Source organism: Cicer arietinum, chromosome 5 (assembly GCF_000331145.2).
Source record: "Cicer arietinum cultivar CDC Frontier isolate Library 1 chromosome 5, Cicar.CDCFrontier_v2.0, whole genome shotgun sequence".
NCBI lineage: Eukaryota > Viridiplantae > Streptophyta > Magnoliopsida > Fabales > Fabaceae > Cicer > Cicer arietinum.
Window position 1 is genome coordinate 77049478 of NC_021164.2, and position 22013 is coordinate 77071490.

Sequence of the window (22013 nt, forward strand, 5' to 3'; positions counted from 1 at the left end):
AGCCAATTGGATGCTCGACCACCAGAATTAGAAAAATCATGAACCTAAGTTTCATTGTCGTCTCTCAAAAGGCCTCCAGAACCCGCTCTACTTAGTTTAACAAAAAAGAACCATCCATATTAACCTTAATTGAACCTTCAGGTGGGATAATGAAAAAAAAAATTGGTACTTGTGTTTGTGGTTTGTTTGATTATAAAATAGGCCCCTCATCCACTATTTTATAAAAGAAAATTGGATTTTAATTTTCTTAGTTATTTGTAATATAGTCTTTAATTTTTTCTTTTTAAATAGTATATCGCAAGGTCCTTAAATTTAGAGATCTTTAATTAAAAATTATGCAAAAGCTCATAGAGCTAACATTAAACTTTTTAGCCCAATTATCTATCGTTCAATTTAAGATTAATTTAGTGACTTATTTAAAAATTCTATACAAATTAGAGATCTCTAAAATAACAAAGTATTGTTTTATCAATGGACAAAAGCAAAAGAGAAAATAGTGACATTTGTCCGAAAAGTTTAGTTCAATTAAAGATTTTTTATATATTAGATTAAAAATTATGTTCTAAATTTGACACTAATGCTTCGCAGTTGTTGTGTGTGAGTTTCAAGTAGTGTTTATTATTATGTCTATCAACAAAACAATCATTTAAAGGTTTTGGGCCAACAATTCAACTACGCTATAAAAGGCTCATAGTGGAACTGATGAGCGAAGAATGTGGAGTATATTGTCCATGAGAAGATAATTTAACCCCACATCCCTACAATTTGACCCCAATCCCTTCAATTCTCCCAAACTACCAAATTTAAGCTTTTTTTGAGCTCCCATCCTCATTACTCTCTTTGTCTCATAGTAAACGAGTCAATTGATCATTTCACACATATTTAAATTAATGTATAAATAAGCAACAACAACAAAAAAAATACTATTTTTATCGAATTATTCTTGTTAAATATCAATGCATTGTCAATATCATAAAGACTTAGTGAAAGATGTTTCATTGAAAGTGATGAATGTAATATTAATTAAATAATATAATTGTAAAATGTGAATTGAAAATTATAACGAATGTTCTTTTTTTTTGGGTATGAATTATATATTATTCCTCGAGTTAGGTAGGAGAACAATAAACAGTAAAACTCTCTCTCAAAAGATTTAACACGGGTACATTCTCACATTTTATTAAGTTAGAAGAGAATTTTATCATCTCATCTAATTACTCTTCGATAAAGGATAATTTATTTTAAAATAAAATATTATTACAAATGGATCACTGAATCACAACAATAATGATGCTATTAAATATGGAATAATGTCACTGTACCACCCTCGGAGGATTAGCACGTTGAGATCAAATCATAGGTAGTGTGCACAATGTCTTGGACAAGCATACCCCCACAATTCAAGCCTACCCCCACATTTTGCACAATGTCGACAACAAGAAATGTTTTTATAAAAATAACATTAGAGGAATTTGTTTAAACACAAATACAGATTTTTGTCTTCGATCAATTACGTTATTTTATTAATCACAAATATATACTATTAATTATTTATTTAATATAATTTTATTAATTGTTGATCAATTAAAATGCATGTTATTAATTATTTTAAAGTATTTCATTAACAATTAAAATAAAATATTCTAAAGTGGTTAATAATATACATATTAAATAAATATTATTCTAAAATAAAATAAGAATAAAAATAATAGTTAAAAAATCAATGTATTAAAAATTTAATTTAAATATATTAATTTTTTAATTATTATTTTTATTTATATTTAATTCAGATATATTTTAATAGTAAACGAAATATTATAAGTAATTAGTGATAAGAATTTATTTTTTCAAAAAAATATGACAAAAATTTGTATATATATCACAAAAATATATCTTCATTATTATAATTTAATTTTAAGAAAAAAAGCAAATATGAAAAAAAGCAAATATTTTTTTATAAGATATATGTTAGTCACTATACAAATAATTTTTTGTAAAAAAAAAATATATGTTAGTCACCATATAAATAAAATTTGTATTTGATGTCCACATATCATTTTAATAATTTAATTGTTGTTTTGAAATCATATACTTTATGTGACGTCACTAATTAAATAATCTACATTTTATTTTCTTTTATTTTTGACAAGAAATCACCTTCATTTTTTGACAGTGACAATTAAATTAGATTATCTTACTTTAAGCTAAGATGAGAATAATTCGACAGATATCGAATCGGAACTTGATATTAATTTAGCAGCATTCCCCCATACCATTCCATATTCTCACCTGACAAGTGTAACCTAACTCCGTTATAACGGTTTCAACAAAAGTCATAACACTAGACGGCATTATTATTACATAAAACAACTTTCGCTGCATAACCAGCGACAACACGAAGAAGAAGAATACACAGACAAAGCCCAAAATGAAGACTTTCAAATAATTTCCTCTCACAAACAAACTTTTCCATTTGATTTTTAATTGAACTGGTAATAACGCTTCTGCTCCTTGATTCAACTTGTGCTAATTCATCTCATACTTATTATTATTCTCTTTCTATTTTTAGCTTTTATCTTTAATAATGAATGAACTCGTCTTGAATGTTTCAAAACCCTAACTTCCTCTTTTTTTCATTTTTTCTTTTAAATAATTGTTATTCTTACTTTAGTGTCAGCATAACTGCCTCATTTTGTGCATTACTGGATGATTTGTCTTCTCTGTATTATGGAAGAGTAATTTTTGTAAGCCTTTCGATTTTTTTAAATTTTTTTTAGATGTTTTTATGATTAATTATGAAAATTGAAATTTTTACCTTTTTGAGTGTTTGATGGAGTTTTACTTAAGTATTTGGTCTAGAGCACATTTATGTGCTGTGCTTTCAACTGGGTGAGTGTAAACATTCAATTCAAGTACCTTGGCTACAAATTTAGGGTTTAAAAGGGGCATTTGATGTTTACAGTACTTTCTAATTGTCATGTTACTCATGCAATTGAGGTGCTTTTTAACAATTGTGTACTATGACGTCTTGTTCAATGCTAACTAATTAATTTGGTTGGATATAAATGATAGTGTTGACCCCGTGCAAATACATATGATTATGTCTTGTCAGCTCAGTGGTAAGAGCTGTACCATGACTATATAACCTTAAAATGATCATTATTGTCACTTTAATCAATGATAATTCCCCCTTCCCCAATTTCTTTTTTAAAAAACAAAAGAGTTTGTTCCTTCATTGTATTCTAGATTGTTTTTACACATACCAGTAATATGAATTTAATTAACTTTCCTTGTTGTTTATTCTTTAGAAGGAGGTTGGATTTAGTTGTCTCATTGGAAAACTGAGGTGGGTTTTGAATTTTATACTGTATTTTTGCTGGTATATAATTTGATGTGTTTTCTTTATCTAAGTTTTAGTTACTTATAGTCTTATACAGCAGTTTTAGTTATTAGTATTTGTATGTGTAAATTAGATTGAATGCTGTTTATGTCAGCAGTTATCATGGGATCAGTTTGTTGTGTTGCTGCGAAAGATCAAACTATTCCCAATAGAACTGGAGGTGAAAATTTACACAGAAATGTTGTATGTTCACCATCATTGAGTTTTCAATGGGATAGGTGGGGCCATGTTGCTGGTGAAATTGACGATCTTTCGTTTCGCACGTCTCGTAGAGTCAGCAGAAGTGTCAGCATGGAGTTAAAGGGGTCATTAAGTTCTGAAAGAGGCAATTTATCTGATGTGGGAAGCACCCTCGAGAACTCTGCAACACCTGTGTCTCAGAAGTCCCCTATTCATGAGCAATTGGGTGCAACTCGGATGACTCTATCGTCAGGTAAATGTTAACTCAATTATTCTTTTGTTGAATGTTCTGAAACATTAGCATTAGAAAGAGATGTTTAAAGTACCCCATTGTTTGAAAGTAGATATTAATATTTTATTGCTAAATAGATTTTTTTGGCAATTATCTTTGGAGATTACTGAGCTCACTTACTCAAGCTTCACTTTTGTCTTTCCAACTGAAGGAGTGGGGGAATGTTTGGTTAAGCTCTGCTTAGAACCAACTTTGAGCTTTTTTTCCTGCTGTACTTGTCACTGTACTCGTTAATACAAATACATAGTAGTGTCTAGAGATTATTCTGGTCTGTTAGACTTGTTACAGTAACTTCACCCTCTATATGACAAAGGGGTAAAGTAAGGATTAGTTTAAGAGTGTCTTAAACATCAATATGCCCCTTGTTCTTCATTTTCAACGATGGGACCGTCAGACTGAAAAGAACCAATATATGGGCTTAGAGCTCCTCCTTTATCAATCAATGCTCTTTCTAGATTTGGTTTCTTTTAAAAAAAATGAAAAACATGATTTACCAATCTTAGCTCATGACTTGAATGGTCAGATATGTTGTTTCCTGATATCAAAATGATGATGCTCTCTTCTATTCACGATGTTGGTCACTGTTTTTTTCCATTCAGACATTGATTTATCTTCTTCCTCTTTTTGCTTGTTGCAGATCTATCCATGTCAAGTAATTGTTCCACAGCGGTGAGTTTTGATTCTTTTGAACTGCTGAAATTGGTTAGAATAGTTGCCCAATATCTGAATTACAAGTCTTTTACCTGTGTAGCTCTAATCCAACTCTTATCTATATTTATCTTTAGGTGAAGAATCTGACAGAATCTCCAGAGATTGCAGAATCCTCAATACCAAATCTTTCTTTTTCAATACCTTCTTCTTTCTCAACACCTATAACTCGTAATCTTAATTATCACAATCTTCCTAGCTCAACACCGTCTAGATGGGCTCATCGATCTCCAGGGCACCCACTGTTGAGACAAATTTCTGATAGTCGAATCCTGGGTCTGAAATCGCCTGATAACTCAATTTCAGAGGGAAGGCCATCATTTGTACTGTCCACTTGCAGTAATGACATGATAACTGGATCCCAATGTGGGTCATCTGATGGCTGGTCTATGCGCACCTTTTCCGAACTGGTGGCATCATCTCAAAAGGAACGATGGTCATTTGATAGCGAGCATTTAGGTTCAGGTCGCCACAAGATAAGTGGAAGTAGTAGTAGGTTCTCGTGTTCTCCCACCATGGATTTACAATCTTGTGGGGCCTGCTCCAAGCTCTTGACCGAGAGAACTGCATGGAGCAACCAAAAATTTGTTTCCAACAGCGACCTCTCAGTTGTTGCTGTACTTGTCTGCGGTCATGCATATCATGCGGAATGCTTGGAGACCATGACAACAGAGGCAGATAGTTATGATCCAGCTTGTCCAATTTGCATGGTTGGAGAGAAGCACTTGTCAATGTTGTCCAGAAAAAGTCTCAGAGCCGCCGAATCAAAAATGAAGGCCAAGAACTACAAGATATCCCGAAATCGTGTAGTTGATAGCAACTTAGATGATGGATTAGATGTTTTTGATCGCCAAAAAAATGTAGTTTCAAAATTGGAGCCTAGCTCCAGTTCTAGGAGTTCATACAGAAAACCCTTCTTGAGGCGGCATTTTTCACTTGGATCCAAGTGGAATCAATCCCTGTCTGAGAATGATTCTGCCAGGAAGAAAGGTTTTTGGGCGAGGTATCGTAAAGATTGAGCTTCCTTAGCCATAGCTGTTAGTTGCAGAAGCTCTCTAATTATACTTGTAGCACCAGCAACTTAGGATTTAAAATTTGTACGCTGACTAGCTTTACTAATAATTCTAGATTTATTTTCATTTTATTTTTTACTTTCCACAAGAAATTTGCTTCGTGTTATGTTGATGTGGCTCGTTAAGATTACATGAATGCAAAATCTGAGCTACTCCCAACGAACGCATGGAAGAAAAGGAAACAAATACGCTTGTATATTATGTTAAAATGTTTCACTTGTGTTGTTACCTGTTACTACGTTGAATCATGCTGCTTCAAACTATCTGCCAGAGATTCTACATATTTGGAATACCGTGGGAAAGTGAAAAAATAAATCCTATAATTCAGCGGTGAGTAATTGAGTAAATAACGCAAAGTATCACTTTTTAATTGAATTTTACTTAAAATGTTGAATTGAACTGAACTTAGTATCGAGTCTTTGGAAGGAGCTAAAATAAGGATTAAAGAGGATAATGTTGTAAGTTGTGATACATACTTTAGTGAATTATTGTAATCATGCCAAAAATCATCACGGTTGAAGTTGATCACAAGAATTAGCTGGATGTTTCTGTAGTGCTGTGTCATCTATTCTAATACCAACAAAACCAACACACAACCGAGCTAGTCTTAGTTCTGATAGTTACTTATTTTTCTACATGCCATTGGCTTTTATAGAAGTTGTTGTGTATGTTGAGATTATTAGTTGCCTTAAATAATTTCAGTTCATTTAGCATAATATTAGTCTAAATTTTATTTTATGGGTTTCATAAAATACATCTACAAAAAGTTTATTTTTCATTTGTATTATTGAGATTTTAATTTTTATACACCGAAAGTGTAACTTTAATAGTAGTTAGTGTAAAAGTCAAAGCTTAATATTTTAACGGTTGTGATTTATTAACAGTGTCAAAATTATTTACACCGATAATGTATTTAAATTAAATTCTTGTTTTGGTTTTATTTTGATAATTCTTGTTTTGGTTTTATTTTGATAATTCTTGTTGGAACTAACTTTTGGAATGGGTAGATTATCAGTCTATTTAAAAAGAATTTAAAAAGTAATTTTAACTTTATATTTTAAAAATAATTTTTATGAGAATTCACTTAAAGATAATAGAAGTTTTTTCAGACTCATTTGTTGTCGATTAAAAAAAAGTAATTTTGATATTTAATAACTTATATATTCATCATTAGAGATTCCACCTTATAAAAACCAGATTTAAGTATATTTCAAAAATAATTTTCATCAAGAATTTTTTAATATTGTTCATTTTAATCATCTTCTAAAATTCTATCTAAATATAATTGTAATAAATAGATAAAATATTTAAAATGATATTTAAAAATAAATTATTCAAAATTAGTTTTTTATTTAAAACTTTATTTTAAAAGTATTATAATAAAAAATTAAAATCCCGTAATTTAAAAAATAAAATCTTAAACAATCTACCCTGTATCGATTGATTTTAGTCATGAAACAGATTTTTTAAGAATTGATCTCAGCTTGTACGTATATCACAAGTAGCAAGACTAAATCGAGGATCAGAAGGTTTCATAAAAAAACGAGGATCGAACCAATATTTCCTAAAATTTGAAAATTAGCAAGGCAATTTTAGAGACTTCAACCCCAAAAAATGCATAATAAAGGGCAAAAATATAACAAACTTATTATTTCAGTTAATTCATCGGAAATGTTTCTGCACATCTTGGTTAATTTGTTAGAATATCCTTCTTTTGTATTAAAGTAATCATATTACCCTACATTAAAAAAATAATACCAAAATGCCTCTGGAATTGCGACTACCTACACCTTTGAAATTATTTTTTTCTTCTTCTAATTTTAATAATTGAATTATTTAATAAATTAAGAATGATGCATCTTTGTTTTGTAAAAAACAATGCATCTCTTGAATTAAAAAACAATAATAATATACATACACCCTATATTTTCAGACCCTCAATTTATACATCATTTAATTGTTATCTCTCTTTCTGTTGCGTGATCAAACATTTAGTGTGTAAATCAAACATTTTTCATTTAAAAAACCTCCCCAAACCAAACCAGCAGATATTCCGAAAAGGAAATACTTCATATATTCTTTTACTCAAACAATCAAATAAGTATTATAGATAAATTGTAAATTCTATTTTAAATTAAATAATTAAAGGAAATCTGATGTGGATATGCCAAGACGCTAGTATAGATATGAACCGCACTTCTACAATTCTACAATTAAAAAAAAACAACAGAAAAGAAACACAGTGATACAATTCAGTTTTTGAGCAAATAATTCAATTGAAAACCCCTTCACAGTAGGACAAGTTTATATTTTAAACTTAGAACTCGGATAGTACATGCCATTTTGCCCAGACGGCCACGATGCTGTGCTCCATGAATTGACAAACTTGCACGAGGTATTTCCGGCTCTAAACATGCACTGCCATAGATATCCATGGCTCTGAGAATTTTTCAATAGATTTACTCTTTTCCAAAATCAGCATTGTAATGTGCACTGGATTCAAGTTTCTTTGCCTCATTCAGTTTCCTAACAGCCTGGAACCAAAGTAAGAAACAAGTATTAATACACCTGTAAGAAATACTTTAAGATAGACCCTTCAGGGAGAAAAAAATACAAAGGAAAAACTTCTTCCTAAACAAAGAGCTCACCTTCATAAAATCTTCGTGGATCACATAATCACGCTCTGCACGAATTGCTGACATTCCAGCTTCGGTGCACACATTTCGGAGATCAGCCCCATTAAACCCCTGGCAATTTTGTAACACATAACACATTATACATTTACCAAATGTCAGTTAAACTAATTCAAGCCACCTGGACTCACCTCTGCAAGCTTCACAACCGCTTCATAGTCTATTTCACCATGCTTAGCAATTCCAGCTGCATGGATCTTAAGAATTTCCATCCTTGATTGTTCATTTGGCAATGGAATTTCTATTTTTCTATCCAATCTACCGGGACGTAGAAGAGCAGGGTCAAGTACATCAGGTCGATTTGTTGCCATTATCATTTTAACCTGCAATAGAAATTCAGACACCAATGTTACCAATCAACCACTAAGAGATTGGTGGAACAGTCATTGGAACAAAAACATCAATCACAATATCCATAAGATACAATCAATGAGAAAAGTTTGAATCTCATTTATCTCATTTGAATTACATATATATATATATAGTAGGGATAAAAACTCGGCTAAATACACAATTCTTTATGAAAGTTGATTTTGTACTTTCAAAGAGAAAAAGGTCCTGATATAGCAACTCATTTGTTTGATAAATAATGCACAAATATCACTTCTTAACAATTTCATTCCCGTTTGCAAGTTCAACGACATTAAAAAAAAAGTATGAACAAGTACAAGACACCATCTGAAAGTATAAGATACTAAATTTAATGTATTGTGGTTAGCATACACACCTACACCAAGAGGATTTTGCTACAAGATATCAATTTTTTCAAAAACAGAAACACAGTGGTTATTTTTAAATCAAGTTAAAAAGTGTAGAAAAATACAATATACCTTTCCAAGTTGATCAAAGCCATCAAGTTGATTAAGCAGCTCCATTAGTGTTCTCTGAATCTCACGATCAGCACTTGTTCCCTCGCTAAAACGACGACCACCAATAGCATCGATCTCATCCATAAAAATGATGCAGGGCTAAGCAAAAAGTGGAGATTAAGTATTTCTTTCAATTTGCATATATAACCCTATAGGAAGACAACTAAACACAAGAATATCACCTGGTGATCACGTGCATATCCAAACATTTCTCTTATTAATCTGGCACTTTCTCCGATGTACTTATCAATTATGGCACTTGAAACAACCTATATAAGAGAAAAGGGAAGGTAAATACAATTTAAAGTGAAGGACGTTTCAAAACACATGGAATTGATAAAAGAACATAGACTGACCTTTAGGAAGTTAGCATCTATGTTACTGGCAATAGCCCTAGCTAACAATGTTTTACCCGTACCAGGAGGTCCATAAAGGAGAACACCCTGAAAGATGAGAATTGAGAAGCATCAGATGTAATAGCTAAAAGTATGGCTACATAGGGTCTATTTGGTTTGTAAAATGTTTTTTTTTATCAATTAATAAAATGCCACACTAATTTCAATATCTCTGGTTTACAAAAAAATTACAGCAAATATTGAAAACAATAAAATAAAATCCTATACAAATCTTTGAAATCAAGAATAAAACGAAAATGGGGAATTTTTGTAAATAAAAGTAAAAAAAAGAAAGTATTTCTGCAAACTAACGAGTAGAGATTTGGATGACAACACTGCTAAAAACACACATTCACACTGATACAGGTCACAGACTAGAAACTGCGGTGAAAAAGTTGATTACCTTGGGAGGTTTAATTCCAACTCGAAGAAAGAGCTCAGGATTCATAAGAGGTAATTCAATTGACTCCCTCAATTCCCTGATCTGATCAGATAAACCACCAACAGCAGAGTAACTAATATTACCAGGATCTTCATGCAGCATATTGTACACAACTGGATCAACCTGACAACCCAATTAATAGATATTAGTGACAAGCAATCATGGAAAAGCAGCAGATGAATTTTAGAAACACCCAAATTAGAGAGAATAAACTCTGATTCATCAAATAAAAACAAGAGAATAAACTCCGATAACTTACTTCACGGGGAAGAGCACGCATTATGGTGAGTGTTGTCATATCAAGAACCACTCTAGTCCCCGAAGTCAGTTTTTCCTTATCGACTTTACTGCGGCAGCCAACCACATATCTTGGACCACTGCTTGCTTTAACAATCACTAAAATAACAAAAACATATAGATTTTAGAATCATTGATTCAATCTTACATTCATATCAATCAAGACATAGGATGCTGTGTTTTTTGGTAGGTGACTCAAATAAACGAGTTATAACAAAAAAATATCAATAGTCAGTGAAACACGCATGCCACATATTTCATTAGAACAAGAAAATTGATTAGGGATAAAAGTTCTTCATGCAAACAATCTAGATATATTATATCACAACTTTCTGGTAACACATGTGACCAGATGAGCCAATATAAATATAGATGCAGAGATGATAAGAACAAAGTTGAAGGACGAGCTAGCATGAAATATTATTTAAGAAAATATGAAAAAGGAAAGAACAATTACAGCGTTCATTGTCAAGAGGCCTGAGAACTTCCCCAATTATCTGCCCAACACTTTGAAGAGACTTCAAATCATCTTCTGTTTTGTTGAACTCTTTCTTTGAAGCTCGCAAGTTCTCCCTCACTGAAATTTGAGATTTAAAACCAAAGTCACTATACTCATCCATAACCAGTCAAGTCCATGCTTTTAAAAGAGTGAAGAAAGAAAGAAGGAAATTGGTATTGTAAAATCATAAGCTAGAGGAGCTGGCAAAAAAATTTCCATTTTCGAATGGAAACAGGACATGCTAAAAACAGATTGTGGCTTAGCCATGCCCCCATCGTCTCTGATTAAGACCTGTATTAAGATCCATTGCTCAACAGGGAATTCACTAACTTCATCAAAAGAATCTCAATAACGCTTCAAAGTGATATTAACAATAAGATCCAGTTGATAACTTTACCCTAATTTCAAGAAATTCGTGTAAAACCATCAAAAACACAATTCTCCTAGGGCAGAATCTTAACGAAAGCATAGGAAATTTCTCCGGAAGACAAACTAAAATAAAAAACCTAATTTAAGAAAAGTATAGGGTTATCCGATGGCAATCAATCAACGGTTAAAAAAGAAAGAGCGAAAACCCTAATACTGTGACTTTCGAGAACAAATGAAAATTGAAAGCGGGAAGGAATTGTAGATACTGTTACAAGTGAAGAAAAATCGATGAAAGAAATAAAGATACAGACCGGATCGAACTCTGGATTCCAATTCCTTGTGTTGAAGAAGTTTCTTTCGATACTCGGCGACCGCATTACGGCGTCGTACGGCATCTTCTGTGTCGGTCATGGTTGTGAAATCGGAGAAGATGGAAGAAGTGAAGTTAGGTCGCAGAAACTGGAACGGAGGAGTAGAAGAATAGACTAGTTTGTGGACTACGAAAGCTTATTATGTGCTTCTTTTGTTAATTAATGTCACAAATTATTTTTACGATTAACCCTACACTACACCTTTATTAACTTTGAACCCACCCTCTCAATCGAGTTCAAAATAGGATTAATTCCTGTCACCAAATTATCATTATGTCCGATTTGTTTCTAAAATATATTAAAATAGTTAAATGTCATATATTTTCAATGTATATTAATTTTATATTAGAGAAAAAAATCATATATTTTCAAACGTGTCATCGTACCATTAAATAGAATATTTCAATGAATATTGGTGCAAATATGTTTTTTCTTTCTCGTATAAAAATAAGAGTAAACAATTTTTAAGTCCTTCAATTGTGTTCTAAGCACTATTATTATAATTTTTTTCAATTGTGTTATAAGCACTATTATTATAATTTTTTAATGAATAAAACATAATTGATGTATTTTTCTTAATAAATTTAATTGAATATGTTATTTCATGATTGGTTTGTTTTCGTCGGTGTCTTTTGTTAATCACACTGGTCTATGAATTATTAACAAAAAATACATTTAAGGATATTTTTACAATTTCAATACATTAAAGAATTATACTTATAATATTTTTCTAGACAAAAAATTATCATATTGTTATGTTAGATATCACATTTCAGATTCGAACTCAAAACATTAGAGTTTGTGATGATAATTTCATCTATTAATAACCAAAAAAACAAACTATATTGATATTGTCTCACACGTTAAGGAACCAAAATGATTATTAATTCATAAAAATAATAAACAATCTCTAAAGTAAATGAAGAGTATATTTGAATTTGCAATAAGTTTGACAAAATCACAACAATTCATTGAGATTTTGCAAAAACTTACACTTTAGAGTTTGAAGCATAAAATACATAAATTTTTGTCATGTTAGACTCTAACAAATTAAGAGTATGGACTAAACTAACAAATATTCATATATTTTAGACTAAAGTAACAAATATTCATATATTTTGAGGGTGACAATTTCATTAATCAATTAATCCATTATACATCCAATTCGTCTATCTATAAATTCATTTAATTCATCTACTATAAAAATATTAATAGATTGCATTCAACCCATTAAATAAAAAAATAAGAAAGAATGAATTCAATCTATCCAACATTTTTCAAAATCAAATAGATCACATAAGTTTTTAATGCAATTCAATAGATTATATTTATTCACTCATCATACTTTACAATCTTAGATTCGCCTTTAGATAGGAGTAGATTAAACTGACCGACAGGGACCTATGACCTAACCTATGTTAGATTCAAGTCGTGTCATTTTTTTTAACATACAAAGTCAAAGCTTATGTAATTAAAAATGTGAGACTACAAGTTACATAATTTTTTTTTAGATCTATCTAACCGACCTATTTAAATAAATATAAATAATATTTTTAAGAGAACTATAATTATTATATTAAATTTTGATCTTTTTGTTAAATATTGAACTTTTATTAATTTAAGCATATTAATCTTCTTTAATTTTTGACATGTTTAAATATATTATTTTAAAATATAATTGAAATAGGATGTCATATAAAGTCAAATTCTTTAAATGTCATGTTAAATATAAAAATAAAACTTAATTTCATTGACATATTAACTCGTTAATTTATTTAAAAATATTTGTGATTACTTATTCAAATAAGTTAAAATAAAATAAACTTTTAAATAGACTAATAGATCATACACGACTTTCATCAAAGTCAAACTCATATCTGAAAAGTAAATCTGCAATACACTACATATCAAGCTAAGCTTTTTAATTTTTTGATAGGCTAAACTCAGGCTTTGCAAAACCTAGTTTGGTCTAACCTATTCCCACCCATGCCCCTAGATGCATCATCGGTTCGAAGAATGCTTGAAACCAATTTTTGGGTTAATTGAGTGATCCAACATGGGAAAAATGATTCTTAAGAGAGTGGTTTGCTCATGGTACCTCATTGAAGAAACTAAATTTATTTTTCATATATAAAGAGATATGCATACCTCTTGCCAATCCATAGTAGTTTTACTCACCGAACACACGAGAGACGAGAAAGAGTAAATAATATTCATTCAAATCGATATAGAATGAGTTTATGGGATTTCAATTTGGATGCATATCGATGTGAACAGTAGTGAAATTTGAGTTTGAAAAATGAGACGTTGAATGAGGAGAATCAACTATCGAGATGAGTTCAATAAGAACGAATGAGAAGAATAAATAAATGAAATATGAAATTAGTTTTTTGATGTATATTTTGAAGAAAAAGAGAAAGAATATTGATTTTTCTTCTACTACCATAATAACATAAAATAAAATTAATGTTTAATTGATTAAAGAGCACTAATTGAATATATACACAACGATAAATAATAGAAAGAGTTGTTACCAATTAACTAAACTAATAACAAGAGATTTCTGATTAGTCAACAATTTAAAAATGATAAAGTTAACACCTGAAATATATTAGCTACAATTGACAACATTATTCAAATATACAAGTTAACGACTATTCTCATCTTCACATCTAAAATAATGATTGCATTGACTTTTCTCATTTTCCTTTATTTTTAATGAATTGACATCAATAGAATTATTATCTCAACCATAAAAACTAAGAAACACATTAACTTATTTTTCCAAAAAGCATAAAAAAAAAGCATCGTCGATCGCTCTTGGAGTTTAGAGTCTTAGGTAATTATTAAATACTAATCCAGGATGATAAAATATTTCAGTTCTTAAACCAATAAATCGGATACATTAATTAGGTTGAAAATTGTACAGAAAAAGTTTCATAAAACGATCCTTCCAAAATCGTTTAATTAAAGGGTTAGCTTATAATAAAATGGTCTAATGTGTAATATTTCTTCTTAAGAAAGGGAGTGTAGATTTATGAGTGTAAACATGTTTGATTCATCGACCAATTTTGTTTGATCTTAGCGAGGAAAGCAATATATCACAATCTATACATCGACCCGTTACGCATACCATACAGAACAAAGGAAGTGGGATATACGATTCATTAATTCTCACTGAAGCATTCTCCCTTTTTCTTTGGAATCAATTTACAATTTAATAGTGAAGTACCTAAGCTGGTTAATTTAAGTGTGCTTTGCCTTCCGTAAAACGTCTTTGAGAACTAATGCAATTCTATGCGACATATGGTGCTCCAAAAACATCTCTTTCACTTTCTCATGCCCTTTCTTTCCCATGGTGAGTCTCTTCTCAACGTGACTTGCCAATTTCACAATGTTATGCGCAAGAGGTGTCACACCTACCTTGCCAACAGGATGCAGCAGACCGGTTGAACCATTGTCCACAATCTCCACAGTGCCTCCAGCTGCAGTGCCCTGCAAATATTTTAAATGGGAACATATATGTTACATGAAAAACAAAAGTAGACAGGTATGAACATGTTTGCAAATAATATATTCACAAGTTGGAGTAACCTAATTGAAACAGCAAGAAACAATCTACTATTGTGCGCTAAAAAATTCAAAAAAAAAATAGTGTTATTTATAATTCAAATACTTTTAAAAAAATAGTATCAATATCAGTAACAGAAAACAATTAGCCGAACTAACAAGGATTCTAATTGAAATTACCAGGAATTGATTACAAATTATAATTCAGGAGCTCAATTTACATCGCAACTAACAAATGAATGGAAGCTGTATCATCTGACTACCAAATATAAAAGTATTCGTTTTCGCATTCATCTTAACAAAGTATTGACTGTATAGTACTAAAACAGTATAACTTCCTCTGAATAAATATTTATTTCTAGAAAAACAGACTTACAAAAACTAAAACATACTTCTCTTCCCTGATTTTAACTATCATGGAAGCATATCTTAAAACAATTTGGATAACTTAATGGGGAAGGTGGATGATTGAGCAAATGGGGAGGAAAATTCGTGAATCAAGGTTGACATGTTCAAACAAAAGTACAGTGCAAATGTGAAATGTGAGTTGCTGAACAGTTATCATCATTTCTTTTCCTAAACCTCTGTTGGACCCACAAATTAATTAAGAATTAGCTACACGAGGATGTAGCCGATGAGCAATGCATAAGAAGGAAGCGACATTTAGAAAGAAAAAAATACTGTGATGTTAGCATTCAAAAAGGCAATTCAGTGCTATGATAATAAGAAAATGAAATCACTTTTTTGTTTCTATTTTTCTTTTAGCCATTTTTTAGATATGGGTGATGGTGGTATGAATAAAATACAGAACATTATCATACATCAGATGGGATATAACGAGTAAATTGGACATAGGTAGTAGTAGTAATTAAACATGTAAAGATATACAAGGAAACACCATATTGACAGGACAAATCAAATATGTAGTGAGGGACATACCAGTACAGGCAGACGAAATGCCATGGCTTCTATGGTTATCCTTCCAAAACATTCTCCCCGTGCCTGATATGAAGGGAAGAAAATTTGTAAATGAAGCCCAAAAACCGAAAAAATACTTTAAACAGAATTTACATACAACTAAAAAATATCTATCTTCAGGTCCCTTATTATACTACTGAACTTTGTTTTCATAAATTATGGAAATCAAAAACAAATAAATTACATGTAAATCTTGAATTGAGAATGAGAAGCGAGGTCAACAAGTCAGGATGGCAGAACTGAATCAATACAGTCGTGAGTCTAATATGTTTTGGAAAGTAAAAAAATATTTAATTAAACAAACTAAAATTAAAGGGTTGCTAATCAGAATGTGAGGAGTTTGAGAGTCATCATGGCCCCCATACACTACAATGTGCCATATAGCAACTCTCATTTTGCAACACTATATAATATAATGTAATATAAGCTCTGTTCCATAATCAACTTGGCAGTGTATGTTATCACAAGATACCTGAGAATTCTGAACAAGAACATCAATAGAAGCCAGGTAAGGAGCCACTGCCAGGGTTTTGTTAACAAAGTGAACACGGTCCTGAATCTTATTCTCTGTAACAAATTTGCGCAGTTCCATTTCAAACTTTGTCTGAGCATTCATATCACTCCCTACAACTATAGCATGCAAAGATGGCAACTGGAGTTTCTTCTCTTGAATGAGCTGCAAACTTTCATGAAAGGCACGAAGAAATAGATCTTGCCCTTTACCACGTGAAACACCTGCACTTAAAGCAACCTGGAGCTCAGAATAAAGACTGACAAAAGGATTGTCGAAAATCAACAGAAAGGGTATAAAGTACAGAGGGGTAGGATTAAATTGGAATGCAAAACAAAACAAAAAAGAGAGAAACTACAAGGCAAACAATGTTGATGTGGTAAAGGTAACATGAACTTGCACGCATGTCATGCACTAAATTGGATGAAACTAACACAGTAAACGAAAAATGAATATCAAATGAGTAAAGGTAGTGACATACTATTTATGATGGCAAAGAGAAGGTCATCATTTCTTACTCCAAGAGATTCCCGAACATGCTCACGAAGAACCCTCTTTGCTACACTATCTTCTGCAACTTCCATAAGTTCCTTGCTATTTCCAAGATGTACAACATAAGTTTCAGGCATTTTAATTCTACAAAGTCAGCAAAAGCACACAGTTAGAAAATGACTTAAATTAGTCACACATAGCAGTAAAAGTTTATTAGATGAAGCCAGAAACATACCCTAAACGCTCCTTAGTCCTATTCTTCCAGTACTGTGCAGTTGTATGTGAATCAATCATGGCACCTGCAACAAAAGGGAGGTGCTTAACATATTCCACTTTGAAATAATGCCCTCGCATTTCATGAATCCACCATAAAACCTTAGGAAGAACAAGGGTAACTTTTTCTTTCAAGACGGCATCCAGCCACTTTCCAGCTACAGCAGTATTCAGAATGACCAGATCAGCTTTAAGAGCTGTATCTACGGCCTTTTCACCTTTGGCAGGCAGGACCTATCAGAATCCACACATGAAAAAATAGTTGTACTTAGAAGTTCAATAACACATGGATATGAAATAAAGGTATGTATTTCTTACAGATTGGAACTATTATCCAACTCAACCAAGACTAGAAGAAAATAAATGCCAAACTGATTACACAGGAGCATCCATGGTTCAAATAATTGGAGTTGCTTAACTCATATTTTTATGGGTTCTAGTTCTACCATGCCACATGTGAACTAAGTTGATTGTACTTTAAGCAACTTTCGACTCCACAGGTGCAACAATAAAAGTTAAATGGATCTCACAAATTAGAGAACTCAGTTGATTGTGTTTGAGAATTGAGTCGGAAGAACATTTTTTGTAATGAACATAGAAACACTCCTTAAACGTAAGCAATCATGGCAACCACATAGAGACACTCCTTAAACGTAAGCAATCATGGCAACCACATAGAGACACTCCTTAAACGGAAGCAATCATGGCAACCACATAGAGACGCTCCTTAAATGTAAGCAATCATGGCAACCACATAGAGATGCTCCAATAGTGAAATCCATTAAGCATCAGTAGTTTCTTAATTTAATAACTCAATCAGCAACTCCTAATGGAATTACTCTTACAACAGCATATTCATTCTCCTGCCTCTCTCCAAATTCTATTTGTTAATTTATATACAATGAATGGCAGATCAATCAGTCATATACTTTCACTAGAAGTAATCTATTTGTAGGATTTAGTTCTCCTAAACTGAACACGATCAATTCACTTTAGAGTGTGTAAAGCAAGTAGTCTCAACCTTGATGAGAAGACCAACGTTTGATATTTCAACACCTCCATAGCTTGCTTTACAAGTGCACAAAATATCCACAGTTAATTTTTTCCACATTACTTTCTTTACTTGATTCTCTAAAGGAAATCACACTTTAGATGAGTCAATTAGTCAAATCCTTATTATAGAGGTGCACTTCATAATTCTAAATATGGAAAAAAACTAATCTACTAAACCCTCTTAAAATATTTCCACACAACATTAATTTGACATTCAACACAGAACACTTCTAATTACAATTTTCCCAATTAGCATATATTAAATGTATTCAGGAAAAAGAAAGAAAAAAAAAACACATTTTCCTATCTTAGATAATGAAACTCAACCACAGTAGACAACCATTGCAGTAGAAATGAAAAACCAATAGAACATAAAATAAATAAATAAATAAATAAATAAAGATAAATAAATTAATGAATAAACCCTAAGAATAAAGCAAAAGAGAAATACCTGAACTCCTCTATCCAACATCTTACTTTCCAAACTGTAAATAACCTGATCCTGTTCACCGGGATACTGATTAGTGATCCAAACAACATCAGAACCTACACCTCTCAACAGAAACGCCAACTCCATAAGAAGCAAAGGTCCTCCAGAAAGAGATAGTTCATGAGAAACCATAAGAACTAGCTTCGACTTCATGAAATCCAAGGGACTAGGACCTGATGGCACCTGAACGGAAGAGGAGGATCGAATCTGATTCTGTTGTGCTTCAAAAATCTTAGTGTTGCAAAAAACTGAACTGTTAGGTCTCATGAAAAGAACCATCACTGTTGAGATTGATAAGAAAGCCAGTAACATTAACAGCCATCTCTTCTTCGCCATTGCCACCGAATGCTTCGCCATTGTTCCAACCTTTAATTAATCTCTAATTTCGCATTCTATTTGTTATTTTAGGGTTTTCGATCATTCTTTCTGTATTAACTAATTATAATTGGTTGTAAACTGGTTTAGCGAGCATCAGCTTTTTCACTCACGCTGCCAGATCGTAAATACATGATAATTCAGAGATCACAAACTAATGAACTGTCTCCCTCATCGTGATCGAGCCGATAATCTGATGCGAAGCAAATCAATGGTTAGAAAGGCAAAAGCACAAACCCTTATGTTGTGACTTTCGAGAACAAGTGAAAATCGAAAGAGAAGAAGCAATTGTGGATGCTATTTTTTTTTAATGAAAAATAGTAGAAGTGAAGAAAAATCGATGAAAAAATGAAGAGGCAAACCGGATCGACGTGGTTAGGTCGCATGATAATACATGTATTGTTTTTAATTTTTTAATACAATACGTAGAAATATTTTATTTTCTAAATGTTAAATTTTAATATATTATATGTTAAGTGAGTTCTACTTTGATAAATGGTCTTCGATAAGTATTTAAAAATTATAATAATTTAAACGATGTTTTTTTAAAAATAAGAAGATACGATTTATCTTTATCAATAAGATATTTTTTAATTGATTTCGATTTAATGCTATATATATATATATATATATATATTATGTATTTTTATTTTTTTATGTGATTGTCTCAATTATAAGAATGACTGTTATTATTAGTGTCTATTTTTATAAGATTACGCTAGCTATTACAAAAATTTTAAATATTTTTTAATAATAGTCTATGGTGAATCATGTCTATATTATAATTTTTTTTATGTGTTATATTTTGCATCAAACCTACTAATATTTCATTATTATTAAAATGTATTAACTCGTATTAGAGAGATATCTTCAAGATTTGTATCTTAGATTAGTTATTACTATGACTGACAAATTTTTTAAGATTTAAATGTTATCTTTACGCGTATATGAGTTTTTTAGTTTATGCTTAATTTTCACATTTTCCTCGACTTTCGAGAACAAGTGAAAATCGAAAGAGAAGAAGCAATTGTGGATGCTATTTTTTTTTAATGAAAAATAGTAGAAGTGAAGAAAAATCGATGAAAAAATGAAGAGGCAAACCGGATCGACGTGGTTAGGTCGCATGATAATACATGTATTGTTTTTAATTTTTTAATACAATACGTAGAAATATTTTATTTTCTAAATGTTAAATTTTAATATATTATATGTTAAGTGAGTTCTACTTTGATAAATGGTCTTCGATAAGTATTTAAAAATTATAATAATTTAAACGATGTTTTTTTAAAAATAAGAAGATACGATTTATCTTTATCAATAAGATATTTTTTAATTGATTTCGATTTAATGCTATATATATATATATATATATATATTATGTATTTTTATTTTTTTTTCTGATTGTCTCAATTATAAGAATGACTGTTATTATTAGTGTCTATTTTTATAAGATTACGCTAGCTATTACAAAAATTTTAAATATTTTTTAATAATAGTCTATGGTGAATCATGTCTATATTATAATTTTTTTTATGTGTTATATTTTGCATCAAACCTACTAATATTTCATTATTATTAAAATGTATTAACTCGTATTAGAGAGATATCTTCAAGATTTGTATCTTAGATTAGTTATTACTATGACTGACAAATTTTTTAAGATTTAAATGTTATCTTTACGCGTATATGAGTTTTTTAGTTTATGCTTAATTTTCACATTTTCCTCGACACCCTTTTAATTTACTAATTCATACAAATATGGTGATCAATTTCAAATATTTTTACATTTTTTGAATCCGGAAATTATCCACTTACTCGTTCTTCAACGTTAGACCCATTTTCCTTAAAATTATTGGTTGTGATTCACAATTCTATGACTACACACTTTCACACTATTTATGTTTATTAAATTATTGATCAAAGTCAATGATCCAAATTTTAAGATTAATTTTTATTTTAAAAAATTAAAATTTACTTTCAAATTTAAATTATCTAATATTGATCATACTCCAAAACTACGTTTTTCATATTTTTTTTTAGAATGTTTTTTATGCTAATTAAAACGAGTAGTTGAAAGTCTGTGTTTTTTATAACTTCTTCTTCCACCTTCTAGAGTACACCCCCACTTAAATGCAACTCCAATCCCAACTTCACGTCCATTTTATACCTGAAACTCGGATTTGGCAAGCCTATGAAGGGTTTTGTACAACGCACTCCCTCATTTTTACCTCCCACTCCTCCAATTTTTTTAAAGACTATTTTACCCTTATTTAATTTGTATAAAATTATGGAAAAAATTTCCATTTCAGTTTTCCACCACAATTTTCGAATGTTTTGTAAAATTTGAAACTTTCGAAATGTAATTATGCAGAAAAAATTACTAATTTCAAAACTTTGGAAAAATACCAAACTTTCGAAATGAAATATTCCAGAAATTTTGAAATTTTGGATGAATATGAAATTTTCGAAATATATTTTTTCCAGAAAACGTCGAAAGTTTGGATGAATTTGAAACTTTCAATGCACATATACTTCGAAAATCTCAAACATTCGAAGTAATTCAATTTCGAAACTTTCAATTTTTTTTTTAAATGTCTGAAACTTCCGAAATTAAATATCAAATTTATTATTACTATTAATTTATTACCATAAATTTATTATTATTTATTACTGTTAATTTATT

The 22013-nt window shown here is 30.7% G+C and overlaps 3 protein-coding genes across 4 annotated transcripts; 1 reads left to right on the plus strand and 2 right to left on the minus strand.

The window, feature by feature from the left end:
• Window positions 1-2282: 2282 nt before the first annotated feature.
• On the plus strand, window positions 2283-5888 carry LOC101492993 (uncharacterized). 2 transcript variants are annotated; one of them, XM_073369101.1, is made up of 5 exons: window positions 2283-2492; window positions 3309-3346; window positions 3498-3833; window positions 4510-4541; window positions 4658-5888. In XM_073369101.1, exons 3-5 carry the CDS (start codon window positions 3503-3505, stop codon window positions 5597-5599), a joined length of 1305 nt encoding a protein of 434 aa, XP_073225202.1. In that variant the 5' UTR covers window positions 2283-2492; window positions 3309-3346; window positions 3498-3502; the 3' UTR covers window positions 5600-5888. The 2 variants fall into 2 exon arrangements, with proteins under 2 accessions (XP_073225202.1, XP_027190720.2); XM_027334919.2 differs by lacking the exon at window positions 3309-3346 and having other exon boundaries at window positions 2352-2492.
• Window positions 5889-7812: 1924 nt separating this feature from the next.
• Window positions 7813-11796, minus strand: LOC101492658 (26S proteasome regulatory subunit 10B homolog A). The gene is made up of 10 exons (XM_004500924.4): window positions 11529-11796; window positions 10807-10926; window positions 10312-10448; window positions 10014-10175; window positions 9572-9658; window positions 9398-9484; window positions 9177-9314; window positions 8478-8669; window positions 8302-8400; window positions 7813-8187 (listed from the first exon to the last, which is right to left on the minus strand). Exons 1-10 carry the CDS (start codon window positions 11626-11628, stop codon window positions 8113-8115), a joined length of 1197 nt encoding a protein of 398 aa, XP_004500981.1. The 5' UTR covers window positions 11629-11796; the 3' UTR covers window positions 7813-8112.
• Window positions 11797-14723: 2927 nt separating this feature from the next.
• LOC101492329 (uncharacterized) lies at window positions 14724-19726 on the minus strand. The gene is made up of 6 exons (XM_004500923.3): window positions 18917-19726; window positions 17375-17646; window positions 17129-17283; window positions 16609-16871; window positions 16098-16160; window positions 14724-15083 (listed from the first exon to the last, which is right to left on the minus strand). Exons 1-6 carry the CDS (start codon window positions 19310-19312, stop codon window positions 14835-14837), a joined length of 1398 nt encoding a protein of 465 aa, XP_004500980.1. The 5' UTR covers window positions 19313-19726; the 3' UTR covers window positions 14724-14834.
• Between the last annotated feature and the right edge of the window lie 2287 nt (window positions 19727-22013).

What these genes read in the sequence shown, in the direction of transcription:
- LOC101492993 (XM_073369101.1), top strand. Translation starts at nt 3,503, where the DNA reads ATGGGATCAGTTTGTTGTGTTGCTGCGAAAGATCAAACTATTCCCAAT. An exon ending in TCGGATGACTCTATCGTCAG is followed by an intron (nt 3,834 to 4,509) that starts GTAAATGTTAAC and finishes TGCTTGTTGCAG; the next exon opens with ATCTATCCATGTCAAGTAAT. An exon ending in CAAGTAATTGTTCCACAGCG is followed by an intron (nt 4,542 to 4,657) that starts GTGAGTTTTGAT and finishes ATTTATCTTTAG; the next exon opens with GTGAAGAATCTGACAGAATC.
- LOC101492658 (XM_004500924.4), bottom strand. Translation starts at nt 11,628, where the DNA reads ATGACCGACACAGAAGATGCCGTACGACGCCGTAATGCGGTCGCCGAG. An exon ending in GATATGCACGTGATCACCAG is followed by an intron (nt 9,315 to 9,397) that starts GTGATATTCTTG and finishes CTTTTTGCTTAG; the next exon opens with CCCTGCATCATTTTTATGGA. An exon ending in GCTTTGATCAACTTGGAAAG is followed by an intron (nt 8,670 to 9,176) that starts GTATATTGTATT and finishes TTTCTATTGCAG; the next exon opens with GTTAAAATGATAATGGCAAC.
- LOC101492329 (XM_004500923.3), bottom strand. Translation starts at nt 19,312, where the DNA reads ATGGCGAAGCATTCGGTGGCAATGGCGAAGAAGAGATGGCTGTTAATG. An exon ending in TGTTGGATAGAGGAGTTCAG is followed by an intron (nt 17,647 to 18,916) that starts GTATTTCTCTTT and finishes GGATTCTGATAG; the next exon opens with GTCCTGCCTGCCAAAGGTGA. An exon ending in CATTTCGTCTGCCTGTACTG is followed by an intron (nt 15,084 to 16,097) that starts GTATGTCCCTCA and finishes AAATATTTGCAG; the next exon opens with GGCACTGCAGCTGGAGGCAC.